The sequence below is a fragment of the Ursus arctos genome, unplaced genomic scaffold (genome assembly GCF_023065955.2).
Source record: "Ursus arctos isolate Adak ecotype North America unplaced genomic scaffold, UrsArc2.0 scaffold_22, whole genome shotgun sequence".
NCBI lineage: Eukaryota > Metazoa > Chordata > Mammalia > Carnivora > Ursidae > Ursus > Ursus arctos.
Genome location: NW_026622897.1, coordinates 22892088 through 22911481, shown reverse-complemented (window position 1 = coordinate 22911481; position 19394 = coordinate 22892088). Strand labels below are relative to the sequence as shown.

The following is a 19394-nucleotide window of genomic DNA, read 5'->3' as shown; positions in this document are numbered from 1 at the left end:
TCGATTGACTCCTGTGTTCTGCCCTGTGCTACGAGGTGGGGGATGCTGCAGTTGTCCCTTTCACAAGGAATGCTCTTGGGTGAAATAAAAAGTCCCTTTCTCTGAGGTAACACTGACTCTTACTCTAAGTGGAGACATTTCTGGACCTGGCACTTGGCTGTTCTTGGGTGTATAGAGTGGGGACAAAGGGGCAGCATTGATGTCTTTCTTGGTGACTCATTTGATGATTACTCCATTGTTTGAAGGGCTGGATGTTATGTAATCAACATTTTATCCCCTCCCCCCATTTTTCCCTCTTAACAATCTGGGATTTTCCATCATTTTGTCAACCTTCCTGGAGGCATGTTGATTTTTCCACTAGATTACTAGAATTTTTTGGGCATGGCCCAGGGCAGCCCAAACTCTCCACTCCCTAGAACTTCAGATTCACCCTCGGTGGCAGGGCCTGGGGAGCAGCTGCCCTGAACCCTTCTGCTCTTTCAGGGTGGAGCTGGACTCCAAGCTGTTTCCTGATGGCATCACTCAGAGCAACGGGAGGGAAAGTGCTGGCTCTTCTTTCTTGCAATGTAGTTTCCACTCATTTTGACATTCAGAGGCAATCTATTTGCTCCTTTTTTCAGAGATCACCAATGGTCATCTTTTCCCTTCTCTGTTTCCATTTAATTCAGCCAGTAACACATACATATGTCCAGGGAATTTTTTTTAACTGGTCAGGGCTTAGGGGTGGCTAGTTGAGGGGCTTCCACGGTAGCCTGCCTGGAACCCAGCCATTGTATAAGTCAGTTTCATATGATACCCTCAAGATCCAGGGAGAGGAAGAGGGCTTCTGGAAATTACTACAGCAAAGCGTATCACTGCCTGAAGATCTCACGAAGGCTAGTGGGAATTCTCAGGTCATTTCTTTGCCTCTTAGCTTTTTATGGGAGCTTGTGCCTAAGGTGAATGCTGAGGATTTTTAGCCTGAGCCATATTTATGTATCTTTGCTTTGAACATGGTCTGAGCACAAGAGAGATTGGACATAGAGATAAAAATACAGATGGGTGTCTCAAAGGATGACACGCTCGTGAACGTGCAGATTTTGATGCCTTCCTCTTCCTTGCCACCTACACAAATCAGGTTTTATGGATATTACCTGCCATATGCACTTCAACTTTGTCCACTCACATTACCTGTATCACCAGCTCCCTAGTCAAAGCCACCATCATCTTTCACCACAACTAATGCAAGAACTTTTTACCAAGTCTTCCCACATCTATTCATAGTTACCTACTCAACCATTCTTTACGGAATAGCTAAGGTGACCTTCTCTCTCTTTTTTTTTTTTATTGTGGTAAAATACACATAACATAAAATTCACCGCTGAGCAGGTCAGTGGTGTTACGTACACCCATGGTGTTGTACAATCATTAGCACCATCCACCTCCAGAACTCTTTTCATCTTACAAAACTGAAACTTTGTTCCCATTAAATAACAGCTCCCCATTCCCTTTCTCCCTCCAGGCTCTGGCAGCTACCACTCCACTTTCTGTCTCTATGACTTTGATTATTCTAAGTCCCTCCTATAATTTATCTTTTTGTGTTTGGCTTATCTCACGTAGCCTAATGTGAAGGTTCATTCATGTCAGAGTTCATGTCAGAACGTTCTTCTTCTTTAAGGCTGAATAATGTCGCATTGTATGTATATACTTCATCTTGCTTATCCATTCATCTGCTGATGGACATTTAGGCTGCCTCCACATTTTAGCTACTGTGAACAATGCTGTTGTGAACAGAAATATACAAACCTATCTTCAAGACCCTGCTTTAGCTCTTTCAGATATATAGAGAACTCCTAAAACCCAACAACTCTATCAAAAATGAGCAGAGTCTTTCAACAGACATTTCTGCAAAGAAGGTATAAAAATGGCCAATAAGCACATGGAAAGACGCTAAACATCATTCGTCATTAGGGAAATGCAAATCAAAACAGCATGGTACCACTTCATGTCCATCAGGGAGTCTTACCAGATTCCATGCTTATTTTTCCACCTCCTCTCAATCAGTTGTCCTCCTGGTTCCTCTGCTCCAACTGCATTGATCTTTTTGATACTAAAATGGGCCAGGTTTCCCCTCCTTCCCCCATTTCATAAACTTCATCTGTGCTTCTCACCTTGCTTTGTCTAGGACCATGGTCCTCTAACTTGGGTGGTCACCAGGAGCACCTGGATTGTGCATTAAAAGCACAGATTTCTGGGCTCCTCTCTCCTCCTTCCCAGAGGTTCTGATTCAATAGGTCTGGAGCGGACCTGAGATTTTTGAGAATTTTCATTTCTAACAGTTTCCAAGTAGTGATGATGCAGCTGGTCTGGGCACACTTGGAGAACTACTGGTCTAGAGTATTTTTTCTTTTTTGAACTAGTATGTGTGTTTTAGATCTCAGGTCAGGCACCTCTGTTCTCCTAAGGGAGGCCTTTTCTGATTCCTCCAGACTTGCAGGAATTCCTGTTCTGTGTTAACATCTCATCTTCTGCTTCTCCTATGAAGCCTGTATTGACGTATTTGAATGTTTAATTGTGTAACTAGTTTTGTAATGCCTGAATCCCCTGCCAGCATCTGAGATCCAGCCCGGTGAGGGCAGAGGTCATTTCTGTCTTGCTCACTACTTGCTTTTCTAATTCCTTGCACATAGCAAGTGCTCAGTAATGATGTGTTGAATGAATGAATGTTGTCATTTTCTTTTCATGGAAGTAGGTAGCAACATTAATACTCTCAGTGAATGGGAAGGATGGGTAGGGACTGTGAGTGAATTAGTAAAGTTAAACAGAAAGAATAAGCTTTTTTTTTTTTTGGTCAAGGATGCAGAACATTCTAGGCAAGAGTCAGGTGTTGTTTTTTTTTTAAGGGGCCTAGCACACTGTGGAAAGCCCCCCAAATTTTACCTGCCCTGGTGAGGTTGTCAGTACAGTTATTTCTCAGCTTGCCTTCTTCAGGCCATCCATGCCCTATTATCTTTTATGGGTGGTTAACTACCTATTAGTTTTTTTAAATTGAGATACAACTAGTATATATTTGTTTCAGGTGTACAACATAGTGATTTGGTATTTGTATCTATTGCTTAATGATGACTATCATGTCTAGTCTTCATCACCTGTGTCGTTTTTATTAATCATATGATATTTTTTTTTCCTTACAGATATGGAATGTGCTGATGTCCCACTATTAACTCCAAGCAGCAAAGAAATGATGTCTCAAGCATTGAAAGCTACTTTCAGTGGTTTCTCTAAAGAACAGCAACGACTGGGAATTCCAAAAGGTATGTTTTGTTGATGGGAAAAGAGAGGGATGGGATCAGACTTTTGGGTGAGGTTAGTTTTCTCAGCTGTCGTGTGAGATAGACATTATGACTAACCACGCTTTGGTCAGCCCCTACAGATGGTTGCAGACATCTGCTAGAACAATCGTAGACACATGCCAAGGCTTCCCCATCTCCCAGGTTTTGACACTGCCATCTTGGTTCTTAGGACAGCGGTTCCCAAACTTGCTGGCACACGAGATTCAGGCTTTTCAAAAAATTCCACAGCCCAGGCCATGTCCCAGGCCCATGAAGCTGTGATTCCTGGTAATTCCAAAGCACTGTCAAGGCTGAAAAGCACAGTCTTAGAGTCACTCTGGGCCATCATTGGATGAACCCAGTGAGCTACATCCCTTGGAATTTAACTGATGGCTCTTTTCTTTTCCATGTGCTTTGGCGAGATGTGTTTATGCTTGGGTGTTCTCATCTGAAAGGGTTTATTCAGGAATGTAAGGGGACTGGAGCTGTCAGAAAGGACAAATGACTGGAGAACACTTAAGCCTCCAGCAAGCAGCATTTCCTGAACAGTTGAGAGCAGGGAGAACACTTTTCTCTCGAGTAAGAGTAACACTGTCTGCTGCTTCCAGGCCGGTCACTCCCACATCTTAGAGTCTGTGAATGTACCTCCAAACCTTTTGTCATGTGTCTACAACTTAACCTCAGACCTCGGCTGACAGCAATGCCCAACATCCCATGAGGATCCCAAAGCAGAGTCAAGTGAATTCTGACCCCTGGGTTTTCGAGCATCTCATAAAGTCATCTGCTGCATTGAAGGGTGGGGCCCGGACGGCAGGTGTGATGTGAACGCCGCAGCCTGCCCGCCGTCCTCCGAGCTCTGGGAGGGCCACGCTGGTGTAGTCATGTCCGACCTCAGCCACGCGGGAAGAGTACGTCTTGTCAGTTCTCTGATGCTACTCCACGCTTGCAGAGTGTCTAGTATAATCAAATCAGGCCCCTGATAATGCTGCTATGACTAAGGACCATTTGAATGACTTACTAGTTGCCGTGGTTATTACTAGCCATAGTTAGCGAAGATAAAAATGATTAATACTACCGTCTCAGGCCAATCACAACAGGGAGGAATAGGGATAGGTGAGTGCAATCTCCAGAACGCACTTGACTTTGTTCTGATTGTTATGAAAGAAGTCATTTTGTTCCTTGGTCCTGGCCTTTAAAAAAAAAAAAGAGTCTCATGAAAGTAAGGCAGTGAGAGAGGAGATTCAGGAGTCTCTGTCTGAACAGGGGTGGAGACTACTTCGTCTTACTTTTTGGCTAATGGTAGTGATCTCCTAGCTTGCAGGATGGGGAAGGTGGGCATGTTGAGTGTGTGTGGGGGAGAGTGTTATGGAAAGTGCCCCGTGACATGACTTTGCAGGCGGGTGCTTCCTAAATCTGTAAATCAGAGAACATCCTCAAGTGAGTTCAGATCCTTCAATGTCCTCCCCGATGCTTGGGCATGTGGTACAGCCTGACCCGCTGGATCTTCATTGGATCTCTTTCCTCAGACCCCCGGCAGTGGACAGAAACCCATGTTCGGGACTGGGTGATGTGGGCTGTGAATGAGTTCAGCCTGAAAGGTGTGGACTTCCAGAAGTTCTGTATGAATGGAGCGGCCCTCTGTGCACTCGGGAAGGACTGCTTTCTCGAGCTGGCCCCAGACTTCGTTGGGGACATCTTGTGGGAGCATCTCGAGATCCTGCAGAAAGGTAATGGTGTGGGCAGAGTGAGGAGGAAGCCGTGTGGGGTTGCTGCAGCAGTGGGAGGGGGAGCATACCCAAGGGCGGGACATCCATGCCGTGGGTGTCCTACCGCGGCGTATCCGGTCTCCAGAGGCACCTTAGGCTGGCATGGAGCAGGTACGCGGTAAATGTCAGGGTTTTTTTCTTTCATGATTTGGAGGTTCAGATTTTAATATTTGGCAAGATTGCACTCCCGAAGTTTCTTGGTATGCAGAATTCTGATCCCAGTCCTTACCTTAGACGCAAAGGCTGTTTGAGCAGTGTCAGCAGCCAGCCCCTAAAACAGATTGTTGTTTTTTGTTTTTTTTGGTTTTTTCTTGGCCATCTTAATACATATTCCCTTGATCCACGGCAGTGTGATACCTGTCCGCCTCCACAAGAGAGCTTAGCTTCTCAGAGCTAATTACTAAGACTGGCTTCTCTGCCCACTCCTGGGCAGGGGTGGGGGGGATTGCCTTGGTGTGGGGGCTACCTTTTTCATCTGGAGCAGCAATGGGGGTCATATCAGGACACCTTGTTGCAACCTTGTAATGACATGGCCTCCCCTACCAGCCTCTTCCAACCTTTTTGGACCAAGTGACTCATGTACCACAGTCCTGGCTGAGTATAGAAACAGCAGCAGGCGGCAAACTTGGGTGTTTTTGCACTTATTTTTCTGAATTTCTTCTTAAAATAAATTGCAGTTACCAGCAGTCAGCGGTGCCCTACAGCTGACTGTAAGCCTAGAAGCCCGTTGCCCTCTCTGACCCAGGCCCACCCTTTCCCTGTGGTCACCAGCTCCAACCCTCGGTACAGACGCCGGGGGCAGGCAGCAAAGCTCCGGATTAGCACTGTTATTCCATATAATACCTTCCTTTGTGTAAGGATATTTTCCACTCCGCAATGCTCAGGAGAGCCCCAAATTAGATTCCTCTGGGCCCAGAAGTGTTATCTTTCTTCCTTGTCTTCAGAGTCTGCTGGAATACAAATAAATAAACACAGTCAAGAACTAGGTGAATCTTGCTGCGGCTCCCTCCGCTGCGGACTGTGGGACACAGGCTTCCCGAAGCACCGATGTGGTGTCCGCGTAACTGCACAAACACCCACTCCCACGGGTTGACACAAGTGACCTGTTTATAGAGGGAAAAGATAGGGCAGGCTCATAACAGATCTGATGTAACCGTTGGCGTATAAACACAACAGTGGATTCTACCAGACCGTGTAACCCAAATATATCCTACTAATACACTGTTTCCCTCTATTTATCTCCATGGAGCGACCAGGTGTGCTGGAGGGTCTGTGATCACGGTTGTGACTAATAACTGTAGAGCAGCTCCTTGTTTCCAGAGTGCTTTCTGATGCATTTTCTCTTTGGATTCTCAAAACAGCCCTAAGAGGACCATGTTCTGCTGGTGTCCTCATCTGTAAAATGAGGGCAGATTAGGTGGTTTCCTCAAGATCACTCATTTCCTTAAACTTGGTCTTTTCGATTTAACTTTCTGCCCTGCGTTCTTGGTATAATAATATGGACTCGCAGGGGAATATCTGGGCCCCTAAGACAGGTGTGGCCTACCTTCCTTGCAAAGGAAGTTTAAGAGAATTTAGGCAGATCGGGAAATCACTGAGAATGTTGGAGAACAAAAGTCCTGTCATCCCACCCATTTTCCACTGGGAGAGGCAGTAGCAACCATCTCTCTTTAGATCCTTGAAGAGCCCAGCTCGAGATCTGTATGGAGGCTCCAGCTTTTGTTCTGTAATTAAACAAGAGCAACAGAGCCCCAGAACATAGCTGTTTGGGGTGGGGTGGAAGGCCAAAGGTACAGGGATGTTTCAATCTGATAAGCTGCTAAAACAGAGTTTAATCATTTTATCTCAACTGGGAACTGTTTTTCTGTGCAGGCATAAACTTGTTTTCCCAGCAGCCTCTGCTCCCAACAAGCTATCAGATATCTGAGGAAAAACCCAAGCCAGCACTCCCTCTGTATGTCTGAGTCTTATAGAGAAATAGAATCAGAGCGCTCCATTCAACGGTCGAGGTCACACCATTGGATTCCAGGGTAATGAGAGGATCTCCAAGCTCAGCTTAGTTCAGTGGAGAGCCTGTCTGCCTTGTTAACTTCACCCACATTCCGTTCTTACGCCAAGGGGAGTTGGCCCCTGGTTGCCAACAGCAGTTGGTGACAACCATTCTCTGTCTTCGCGTGAGCCCTGCCATATCCACCAAACGGTCATGTTACCTAAGGTGTCCTGTTCTTCTCTGGGCCTACCCTTGAAATCTGGGGGCGATGGAAAAAAAACACAACACAAAAACCAGACATCTGTTAGAAGAAGTGGAGGCTCTAAAGTTTAAGTACCTGAAGATTATAATATATTTCCAAAAAAATTTTTGGAACTGATCCGTTTGGGCGTTGGGGACCGATTCGGGTGACTTCCCAAGATGTCTCGAAGCCTCTGGTGGTAACGTGGAACACGCAAGCATCAGAATGCGGGTGGAATGGCTTCCCAAGCCTTGGAGATTACTCACTGGTGCTGCTTCCAAGATATGAAATCCCATTTTGCAGCTACTGAAATAATAGACTTAGCCATACTTTCGTGATCTCATCTCGAGACAAGGCCCCAGTCAGGGTCGACTCAGACACCAGCACAGTTAATGCACGTGCCGATTTCTTAGAAGAGGGCCTGAGATCATTGCAGTCCTTGTGTCCAAGGTCCTTTTAGGCCAAACGTTTCTTGTATGTTGACCTCTCTGTTTGGTTTCCTGCCCTGTCTGTTACAGAGGACGTGAAACCGTATCAAGTGAATGGAGTCAACCCTACCTATCCAGAATCCCGCTATACCTCGGATTACTTCATTAGTAAGTTCGTCTCCCACCCTTCTCTCATTTTGCTTGCTATGGTGGGAACCTAGGAAAGGATTCCTGTCCCAGATGATCTCAGGCTCCTTCATGGTAATTCCGTGGAAAATAATATTTTCTTAAATGTGGTCTCTTTGTTATTTATTTCATGACTCCCACGAGGCATGAGGCTTCAACCTATTTACATGTTGGTATTTTTATGAACCTGCCAATTCCTACATACCAGGATCTCTCCCGATAGCTTCAGCACGAAAGTCGTGCAGAGGGACTACAACTTGACCCCCGAACTTTGATCTTACTTGATCCTGAGTACCATGGTGGCCATCCGAGGTTGGGGTTAGGGATTTGGTTGTGGCCCTTGTTCTTTCCCTTTTTACTGGTAGCTATGGCAGCATTTCCTCTGCTCCTTCAGGAGTGTGCCATGGGGCTTCAGATTCTGTTCTAGGAAACCAAGCCTTCTCCCTTATAGTAGATGACACCTAACTTTGCTAGAGGGGGGCCAGAAGAGAATTAGGGTAGGACTGTTCGTATCCGATGGCCTTGCTGTTGAAGGGAGTCTTGAGCAGATTTGTTTTCATTTTACACTTTTATTTTATTTTGATTTATATTCTAATAGCAGCAATAATATTAAGTACCGAGATAGCAAGAGCTTATCGTGTACCGGCAATGTCGGTAGGCATTTATAATATACTCTCCTTTGCTCTTCTTCACAGCGCTCTGAGGGAGATTGCAATCATCCCTATTTTAGAGATGTGTAAATTAAGCCAGAAAAGGGAAGTATTTTGTCAAGAAAATGTCTTGTTAGGTAGTGGAGCAAGGTGAAACACCCGGGCCCCTCTGACTTAAAATATGTTCCTTTCATTCTCTAAGGTAGTCCCCTTGTTTTCATCTGGTGGGGCTGCTGTGAATGGTGAAGACCTGCCTGTTGTAGGTACAAATTGGCCCTCTCTCCAACGGCATACGTTCTCTGTTTCCAGGTTATGGTATCGAGCATGCTCAGTGCGTTCCTCCCTCGGAGTTCTCAGAGCCTAGCTTCATCACAGAGTCCTACCAGACACTCCATCCCATCAGCTCAGAGGAGCTCCTCTCCCTCAAGTATGAGAACGACTACCCCTCGGTCATTCTCCGGGACCCTCTGCAGACAGACACCTTGCAGACTGACTACTTTGCCATCAAACAAGAAGTTGTAACCCCAGACAACATGTGCATGGGGAGGACCAGTCGTGGTAGGTCAGATTTCTTCTCTAGAAGCTCTTGGGTTTCCAAGAAGGACCTGGCTTTGTGAGTTTTTCAGGTCCCATTATTTTTTTCTTTGCTATTGGCCCTGTACATGCCTGAGTTTCAGCCTTTCTCTTAGCATGTCTAGATACTAAGAGCTTTCCAACATGGAAGTGTAGCCAAGTCCACCATGATGACAAAGACCATGTATCCATGGTGGAATTGGTGTGATGACTGATCCCATTTCTTCTTTGGGTAAAATATTTTATTAAGTGATAACTCTAGTGGAAAGTGGTCGTTTTTAAGGTATGATTTATCTTCTGTGAGAGCATTTTGCTTGGGGAAGACGCAGTCCGATAAGAATGGTTCAGGTGACCCTCCTGGAAAGCCCTTACCTTCCCACGTAGCCTAGCAATCCTCCCAGAGTAGTCCCGCGTCGGACTGCAGACCCGGGCTTGCTATCTGAATGACCTCTGCTTCTCAGCCTGGGCTCTCTAGCCTCCTGTGACTTCTCTGGTTTGGGAAGATACAAGATGGTTAACCAGCGGTTTATTTGGAACCGGTCATCAGCAGTGTGGTGAAAGTGTGTATTTAGCTAGAGGACCAGGGAAAGAGGTGGCCAGAGGCTTCCAAAAGAGGGTACTCTTATTGACATGACTATTATGACAATGATAAAATATTCACTGACAGTGAAGTGAATGTTTCAAAATAGAGCTGACTGACTTTATTAAAAAAAAAATGGTGTGTACACCCGCATTTAGGACCATTTAGGACAAACACTCAGGTGCAGCCCGGCTCCTCCAGTGTCCAGATTGTTTTTTGTCTGAGAAAAGTGCGGTCCCCTGTCAGGAGGGCTTTGTTCATCGAGGAAGAACGAGCTGATTTCTAGAGAGTTGAAAAAAAATGACTTTTCCCGTGGGCAAAGGGGAAAAAAGTATAAACAGGAGGAGGAACAGGAGCTCATCCAGGTGGCGCTCTGAGGCACTTGGTCGCAGGCGTCAGGCTTGGCCGGCCTCGAAGTGATTTCTGCTCAGGGATGGCCCTGCTCCCCTCCTCTGAGTCTCTCAGAGCGGAGCCCAAAGACATCTTCACTTTGAAGACTCACTCTGTAGGCACCAGGGGCCACACACGTTGTCGTCGTCTTCGAGCGTCAGCCTCACGCTTCCTCCCGGCAGGCCGTAGGACGAGAGGCAGGCCCTGCAGAGGGAAAGTCCCGAGCAAAATCTGAACCTGCAGTCTTCCTTCTTAGGGCCCCAGGGTGTTTGTGTGTCAGACCGAAGGGGATGGGTGGAACCAGTTTTGCCTTCCCCTTTCTGACTCTTTTTTTTTATTTTTGGATGCATGTCTATTTAAATACATACACACATGTATGTGTATCTTTTTTCTTTCTTTTCTCTTCTTTTTTTTCGGGCAGGTCAAAACAACAAAACTACTTTCTTTCTCATGGGGCTTTCTGTGCATCTCTGGGATGAGGCTGGCTCTGAGCGTTGGGCCCAGCCACGGTGTCACTCGGGGAGCCCTGCCGTCACGTTGTTTCTGAATTGCGTCTGGCTTTGCTTTTGTGTGGTCGTCTCTTTGCCCCCTCTCCTTCTCTCGGTTCTGGGTTTGGGGCCCCCCATCCTTCCAACCCCGTGTCGGTGACTGGGGACCAGAGAGCCACCCGTACAAAGGGGCAGGAGGTGTTTCTCTCGGACCCCGTTCCCCCTCCCCCACTGACCATCGGCACCGGAGAGGAAGCCCTTGTTGTTCGCGGCTGCTGTTCGCATGTTAGAGGTCCTGCAGACCTGCCCCTTCCAGGGGCTGACGGAATCGGGCGTGCGGTGATTGGCTGGACAGAAAGCATGACTGTTAGCTGATGATTAGCAGTGATGATCACGGTATCCGTATACGGCATTATAGGATACAAAGTGCTTCTGTGTGCCACTTCGTTGGTCTCTGAGTACTGTCTTTGTGTCAGTCTGTCCAGAGCGTTGCTGGGGAGGCTACCCCGTCTACTGTGTAGCGTGCTCTGAGGTCTGTTTGGTGGAGTCAGATGGCTTTGGAAAGCCTTGCTCTGAGACAGTTCACAGAAAAGCTGGCCAGTGGGCGTCTTAGAGGACACAGACTGCCCTGCCTGAATGCAGTAGCATAACTGAGTGCCTAATCCAGTTGGATCCAACCCATTTTTGGAGAAAATACCCGTAAACGAAGGTTCCCAGCTCCAGGATTGTGAAACAGAGCTAAAATGAAAGCAGCCTACTGCTATAAACCGCAACTCTCAACAGAGTCACATTTGGCTTATGTTTGAGAGGCTGCCAGAGGGTGGTTATGGCCTAGTTTAGTGCCCTTGCTTCTTGGGGCTCCTTGGAAACTCAGCTCTCCTGCTTGTGGAAAGTTCAGTCTCCATGGTCTCCAAACAGAAAAGTGACTGGTAGAGAACCGTTCCAGAGAGATTGAAGTGTAAATGCTGCCTTAAGTATTGGTGACTTGCTGGGGTGTTCTCGACGAAAAGATGAGTTCTCTTTCTTAGGCTGTTGGTGTGTTTGTCTCACAGAGAAATTGAATGACCGTTAAGATGGGTAGCTGGTCTAAGCAAACACCTTTTTATGGGAGGCCGCAAATCTTCCTCGTCCTGTTAAAATGAGGCTTTTGCGTTCCGGTTGTAGGCTGTTCTCTTGAGCCTTTTCATGTGAATTTCTGGAAAAGACGATTCTTTCATTTGTTATGATAATAAAAAACTTACAGATGTGCCAGTGGACGGGGTAGACGGTGCCAGTAACCTGTGGAGCTCTTAGTTTGCCTCCTGGAGATTACTCTTCTCTGGATGATTCGAGGAAGGAATGAGATTAAGCGGATAAATAACTATCTTTCTGTTAACAGCAGTATTGGAGGGGATAAGAGGTTCAGGAAATCTTACAACAGTGGCTTTACAAAAAGCATGCATTTAACCGAATACCTTTTATCTTGGATTTTTTTGGTTGCTTGTTTAAATTTTATGAGCAACATATCTTCCCTCCTAATTACTGTATATTTAATTTTGGTTTGTATACCATAATTAAATATTTGAATTCCACTGTTTCAACCAAGCCCCACTATTATGAAGGGGAGAATATGCCAGAAACCCACCAGTATTAGCTTATAGCAGCCAACCGTATTCTGGGTTTTAAACTTTATAGTAGACCAGGCACCCCTGAACAATTGAGAGTTGACCCAGTATTTCTACATACACGTTTGTCACATCCGTTTGCCTCTTGGCCTGTGCTGACCTGAGATGGTCTTGTAGTCTCCCTTGATTTAATTTAGGTTGCCTGAAAAGTATCTGAAAGGGGAACATAGAAAATATTCCTGTGAGCTTTTCAGCTTTTAGATACATTTATTTTCCTCCAAATTATTTATTTTTTTGGTTAGTCTCCCTTTTCATGGCATTTTTGCCAGTGGAAATTTCTCTAGGAGCTATTATGCAATCGTAGCAGCTGTTTATAACCTGGTTTGGGAAATTAATGAACTTGCATGATCTTGTGGTCAGTTAAGAATGCCTTAAGCAACTCATAGAGTAAAGGATTTCTGACATTGCTATGGACCTTAACTCTTTAATCAACTCCTTTGTGTTTTATTGCCCACACTCCCCCACTGAAGTCTCAATTTCAAGTACAAAATTGTACTTGGAGTGGATAAAGAACATGGATTTCTATTTAGAAGAGCGATAGTGTTTTTTTTTTTTAACCTCCTGGAAAAAGCATCTCATAACTTATTTCTCTATTTGAGAAGGCATGGAGGCAGGGCCTATATTTCATTTTAAAATAGTATTTGGAAAAAATGCTAAAAAATAACACTTAAGTTCCAAGGTCAAGGAAGGTCAATCTGCTCTTAGTCTAATGGAATATTTTTTCTTATGACCAAAATATTTTGCCAAATTGGGCCTTTTGAAATCATCTCGTTGGCCTGAGTGGGAATAGGGAGTTGGGCCTGACACTGCTGCGATTTCTTCATCCCTTCGTTGCGTCTCCTACGTCAGCCAGAAATTCTGTAAGAGCATGTGTGATTCTCCACTTTTGGATTTCCGGCTCTGGGAATCTCAAGGCCCCAAACACTGCTGTCTCCCTCTGACAGATATGAGCCGCATGCCACCGAAACTCTGTCCTAGGGCCCTGTAACACAAAACAACACAGTGGCAGTGGGCCCGCGGACTGCGGCCCCGTGGGGAGCCCTTCCCCACAGTAAACCCATGCGCTTCCGTCTCCGCTGGCCTTTCCCTTCTTCCATCCCTCCTGCAGGTCTGATTAGTAGTCCGTCCTCACTAAGAGGGTTTTCACAGTTGTCTTTTCCCAATTCCTCCTCCCCTGCCCTCTTCCTACCTCCTTTACCTCCAGGTAAGCTCGGGGGCCAGGACTCTTTCGAGAGCGTGGAGAGCTACGATAGTTGTGACCGCCTCACCCAGTCCTGGAGCAGCCAGTCATCTTTCAACAGCCTGCAGCGCGTCCCCTCCTATGACAGCTTCGACTCCGAGGACTATCCAGCCGCCCTGCCCAGCCACAAGCCCAAGGGCACCTTCAAGGACTATGTGCGTGACCGTGCTGACCTCAACAAGGACAAGCCTGTCATTCCTGCTGCCGCCCTGGCTGGCTACACAGGTAGGCGCCCTGCCCCTGCCTCAGCAGCCTCTGTGTGCTTGTTGCCGTGGGGGGCTCCGTAGAAGGCACCCGGCGCAGATTCCCAGAGACGGAGGTCAGCCTCTTTCTTTTTTGGAAGAGTGGGGAGAAGAAGACTCTAGGAGGTCTGGTCAGTCTCTCACACCACTCTGTGTGTGAATGGCCATTGATTTTTGGAAGTAAACAGTATCATTCTATCCCAGGGGATCATTTCCAAGAGCGGTAGGAAGAACTCCTCTCTCAAGGGTATCATTGAATGGCTTACACTCTAGATTCTTCTGTAGTAGAGCTCTCGTTAGGCTAGCTGTTCAAATGCGAAACGTGTTCTTAGTCACCCTGTGCTCTGCTCAGCTCCTGGCCTCCATAGGAAACCTTTTTTTTTTTTTTTTTCCTTCTCGTTTAGCTTTATTATTGATTTTCTTCTAGGAGAAGTTCTAGTAGTGGTGAATGAAGAAAGAGCACAGGGAAAGGAGGATATATGTTGAGAGCTCAGGCTTTGATTGAGAATCTGGTAATAAAACAATTCATTGTCTGAATGAATTGTTAGCTTGGGTGCTGCCTAACCTTGGAGACATGTGAAAAGTGTATCTGAGAGATATCCAAGGAGCATTCATGGGTTAACTATCAGATCCTTTCTGTAGGATTGTAGTGTTTTCTAAGAATTAGAAATTGTGTTGTGAGTGGAGCTTATTTTAAGCTTTGATTACTCAGCTGTGGTGTAGCCACTATTCTCTTCTAATTGACTCCACCCTGGACAGGGTGACACATGGGGACCCTTTGAGTGGATGGAGGCAAACAGTCCTCCCTGTGTTTCCAGGGAGGTACCTGTCTGATCTTAAGAGTGTGCTCGATCCTTATTCTTGTGTCAGGGAAGTCTCAGGGTTTTCCTAGGAAAGCCAGCTGACCTTTGAGAACAACTCGAAGGCTTGGAGAAATCACTCCTTCAAAGGTCAGGAGTGTGCCCTTTATGCTGCATCCCACCTAGCTCCTAGGGCAGAGCATTGCATGAAGAGGTGCTCAGGAATTATGTCTGTGTTTTGAGGAAGCAACAAGCTCTCTATAGAGAGTCAGGACCCGGAGAGGCACGTAAAGGTCCCTCTTCTTTCTCCTGGAACCTCCCATAGTCTTTGCTTGAATGTCACTAGTGTGTGGGAATGTGCTGCTTCTTCAGGGAATCCTCTCCCATCTCTGGACAGCAGACTGTTAGAGAGGTCGCTCTTTTGCATTCAGGACATCTGGAATGAGGAAGAGCTTTATTCAGTCTCTTTCAAGTTGTGCGAGAGTCCTGGCTCCCATAGCTTTAACTCCTAGGTATTTTCAGCCCTGGACTCCAGTTGGATACTGATGAAGGAGGGGAGAAGTGCAGCCTAATCAAGGGGAGAAAGGAAAGGCCAAGGAACCTGCAGCATGACTGTGCGGGCTTTGCGGGTGGCGGGGTCTCTAACTGGTTGCGCTTCCTCTGTTCTCGTGGTGCTCTGCCTATTGCCGAGGGTAAAGGCCAGCTCGTCTGCAGCTTCCACTGGCTCCTCAAATTGCTTTGTCCTTATTGGAAGTATTTCTGTATCTCTCTGGCATCTTCTCCCCTAAAACCACCAGCATCCACGATCATCGGTCTTCTCCCATGGCATCATTCTCTCTTAGCTAGGGACATCATAATGAAAAGTTTGCTACTAGGGCGGTTTTGTGGATAACGAGACTGAATAAACTGACTTTATGTTCTAAAGTCTGGGTTATGGCCAAAGAAAGCCTTATGGTTGAGGTCAACCTTGATGGGATAAGATTCTGGTAAGGATTCCTGGCTACACTGCAAAAGATCTAGAAGTTTCTGAGAAGGGTAAAAGCCTGATCTCCATCTTAGATAGAAACCCCTCTGACAGCGCGACGTGTATTAGTTACTGCATTTTCTTTTTTTTTTTTTTTTTTAAAGATTTTATTTATTTATCTGACAGAGATAGAGACAGCCAGCGAGAGAGGGAACACAAGCAGGGGGAGTGGGAGAGGAAGAAGCAGGCTCATAGCGGAAGAGCCTGATGTGGGGCTCGATCCCATAACGCCGGGATCACGCCCTGAGCCGAAGGCAGACGCTTAACCGCTGTGCCACCCAGGCGCCTCTGTTACTGCATTTTCTATGTGGGAGAAGCCTGCAGAGCTACCAGCTACAAGGGCAACTTAAAGTGTTTTGACTTAGATGATCTTAGTACCTTGAAAGAATTGTCTGAGAGTTGGGAAATGTTTCCAGTGTCCAGTTTCAGGGCAAGACAGAAAGGGATGAATCGGAAATTCTAAGAACTAGGAATGAATGTGAAATACATATTAGAGACATGAACTGCCATCAAGCTAGCCAACACCAGTGTGCTGCCTGAGAGCCTTCTCTGGCAATCTAGACTCAGAACCAAACAGATAAAAGCCTCAGAAAGTTCTTTCAGCACAAATACAGGTATGTCCTGGAGGTCTGAGCTATGGAGGATGTCACCTCTCATCTGGATGGGTTGTTTTTAAAAGGTGCTCTCGTTTCCTCCCTCCCTCCCTCCCTCCCTCCCTCCCTCCCTCCCTCTGTGTCTCTCTGTCTCTCTTTCTCTCTCTAAGGGAATAAAACATTCAGTGAGTGGAAGAAAAGGATAGGTGACTCAGAGGCCTCGAAGACTAAAGTAGTCCCTTGAATTAAAAAGCACATTTTAAGCATCTCACCATTCAGTGTTGCTCTCTGACCCTGGGGATGTAACTTTTCACACTGTCTCAGATGGTGGTAAGAACAATAGCCCAGAAAACAGAAGTCCCCTGGGCACCCCCCCTCCCGCCCCCCAGCTCTGGCACACTGTGTGATTTTAGGCAAATTTACCTTGTACCCTTTTCTACTTTTAGTGAAGTGGAAGTGTTCGTCCTTATCTTGGTGGTGGGAGATCTGTGAAGATGTAATTTAAATCAATTAATTAAACAAATGAGTGCTAGACATTGTACCAGACATGGGGTGCGGGGAGCTCAGTTATGACAAATCCATTGTTTCAGCAAATGTTTCTGAGCACATGTTGAGTGCAGATAAGAGCCAGTGGCCCTCGGGGGTTCATTATCTTGTCGAATTCAAGATATTATAATTGTCCTTAGACTTGGACTGGATTTTCTTCATGCTGTGGTCTGAATGAAGGTCAGGATTTGTGAGGCACATGGGGGGCAGCCCAAATTTTGGTGACGTTTTCCCTGGGCTCAGTGCCTGGTGAACATCTGTCCACACTGCAGACTCATTCTACATGGCAGTTCCCTTGCCTTTACACACCCATTGTGGTCCCTTATTCCAGGTACATCCAAGGGAGGGGGGTAGGGATAGAACATCCCTATGCAGCCCCCTCCCCCGGCCCGGGAGCAGGCGGTGCCTGGGGTTCCTAGAAATGGGGCTCTGACCTTACACAAACATGTTAAGATGAGCTGAAGTTTGGAAAAGTGCTTTGGAAGGTGGAAAGCATTGTATGCGTGTTGGCAAGCTTTTTGCTCGTAAAAATCAGACCTATTTTCTATCTGAAGTTCTGCCTCCTTTCTGTTCCTTCTTAAAATCCAAATACTCCAGAGTCTATGTGGTCACGTGGTAGGAGCAGTTGTACCTTTATGTCACCATGACTCGGCCTGAAGTGCAGTGTGTAGGCATGGATCCTTCGAGCTGGGAAGACAGTCATTTCCCTGCCATTACACATGGGGGGCCTTTGTCTATATCACCTTCAAAGGAATACATTTCACTTCTTCATATGATGTCTTAGTTACTGCACTGTACGTGTGGAAATCAGTTAGAAACCGAATTTTCACATTCTCTTGCACGGTTACATTCTTCCTCCGAAGATAAGAAAATTGCATCAACCTTCACTGGGCTCCCATGGCAACTTGTTAAATTAGGTCAAGATGTGGGGGCAGATAACATGGCTTGAAAGCCTGCCTGTGAGCTGAGTTAAGAATACATCAAATGCAATGCTGGCTTCCGCCAAAATGTACCTTCTTACCTTACTGTGAACTGCTTACGGTTATCAAACTGATACAATCAGAAAGCTCCATTTTCTCTTGTTTGAAGATACATTATGAACCCCATCTAATTACAAAACAATCCGAGAGAAGTGGCCCAGTGTTTTCTATCTATTTAATAGAGCTAAGCAAAATGCTTTCCAGATCCCTGAAAAATGTAGGGATCGCTGATTTTTTTTTCCCCAACCACAGTAACTGTAAAAGAATATACCGTATTGTCAACTAGTATTCTCTCCTCTTCCAGCCCCATTTTATGGATGATGAAACTGAGGCACAAAAAAGTGACTTATTCAAGACCAGATAATTGCCATGTGCACAGAAGTAGCTCTTGAATGGAATCTTAAGTGCCAGGTGTCTCACTCTATGTTAAGGAATGAGAATACTCTTTGCTTATCTCAGTTGCTTTCGTACAGTAGATTAGGGCCTTGCGTCCCGCTTGTTACCAATTAGCACTGTGTGTATATGGGTCAGGGGTGTATAGGACATAGTGCTAGCCTTTGGCTTCAGCCTGGAGTTACTGGCCTATAAGTCACCTTCATCAGACTTCATTCCAGATTGCCAGACAGAGAAGGCACTGCCACAGATAAGGCATCTGTTCCTAGCACTTCTGCAACTGTTCCTGAGCCAGCCTGGTAGTAATGCCATTGTTCTCCCGCGCCCGGGCATGTCCCCACCCACAGCTGCAAAATCGTGAATGAGGTGGCTAGGGTCTCTTTTTCATCCTGAAGCCTGAAAAAGGCTAAACTCAAAGCCACTCATTAACTGTCACAAAATTATGTCTTCTAGTGCTGTGCAGATTTGTGAAAATACAGTCCCTCATTTTCCTTATGGCTAAATTTCGGACTACGTGGCATTCAACTTCCAAATACTTTTGCATAAAACATCACCAAAAAAACCATAAATAAATAAAGAGATTGCTGGGGCGCCTGGGTGGCACAGCAGTTAAGTGTCTGCCTTCGGCTCAGGGCGTGATCCTGGCGATCTGGGATCGAGCCCCACATCAGGCTCTTCTGCTATGAGCCTGCTTCTTCCTCTCCCACTCCCCCTGCTTGTGTTCCCTCTCTCGCTGGCTGTCTCTATCTCTGTCGAATAAATAAATAAAATCTTAAAAAAAAAAAAAAAAAGAGATTGCTAGTCTTATAGAAAGAGAGGCCCCACGCATTCCCTGTAGGTCCTCTCAAATTGCTTCTGGACTGAAAGAAATCTTCCTGCCATGTCATAGGTGGCTGTAGAGCCAGTCTCCAGTCACCCAGTCTGAAAGTCCCTAGGCCAAGCCCAGAACCTTGGAGTTCTGGCTCGTAGTTAAGTTTTAGGGTTCAGTAACCTAGAGCTGCTGCTAAAACATGTTTTTGAAAATAAACAACTTCATTGCAAAGGAAGTGCTTCAAAGCCCTTCAATTCAGAATGAAACCTGATATTTGACAGTGTTACCTGAAATCACAGTTTTCTCTAGGAAAACGGGATTGCAAAATAATCTCAAGGTACTCAGGGACAAATAACAACTGAGGAAGCTTTTGGTACGAGCCTCCGTTACTGATCAGGAAAGGGGAGAGGGGTCACAAAGCAATTCATAGTGTAGTGTGAATTTGTGCAGAGGAGTTCTAGAATTCTAAACCCAGGTGGGTATGTTATTAGGAACAGC

General features: G+C 46.1%; 1 protein-coding gene across 7 annotated transcripts in view; it reads left to right on the top strand.

Moving 5' to 3' along the window:
- Positions 1 to 19394, top strand: part of ETS1 (ETS proto-oncogene 1, transcription factor) — a 128707-nt gene that overhangs the window by 92757 nt on the left and 16556 nt on the right. For 6 of the 7 annotated variants that reach the window (XM_048217183.2, XM_026505419.4, XM_057316619.1 and 3 more), the window contains 5 exons: positions 3174 to 3293; positions 4838 to 5038; positions 7827 to 7904; positions 8882 to 9130; positions 13472 to 13732. In XM_048217183.2, coding sequence (XP_048073140.1) covers positions 3174 to 3293; positions 4838 to 5038; positions 7827 to 7904; positions 8882 to 9130; positions 13472 to 13732 — 909 coding nt within the window. The remainder of the gene's footprint in view (positions 1 to 3173; positions 3294 to 4837; positions 5039 to 7826; positions 7905 to 8881; positions 9131 to 13471; positions 13733 to 19394) is intronic. The other variant, XM_057316621.1, reaches the window with a different exon arrangement.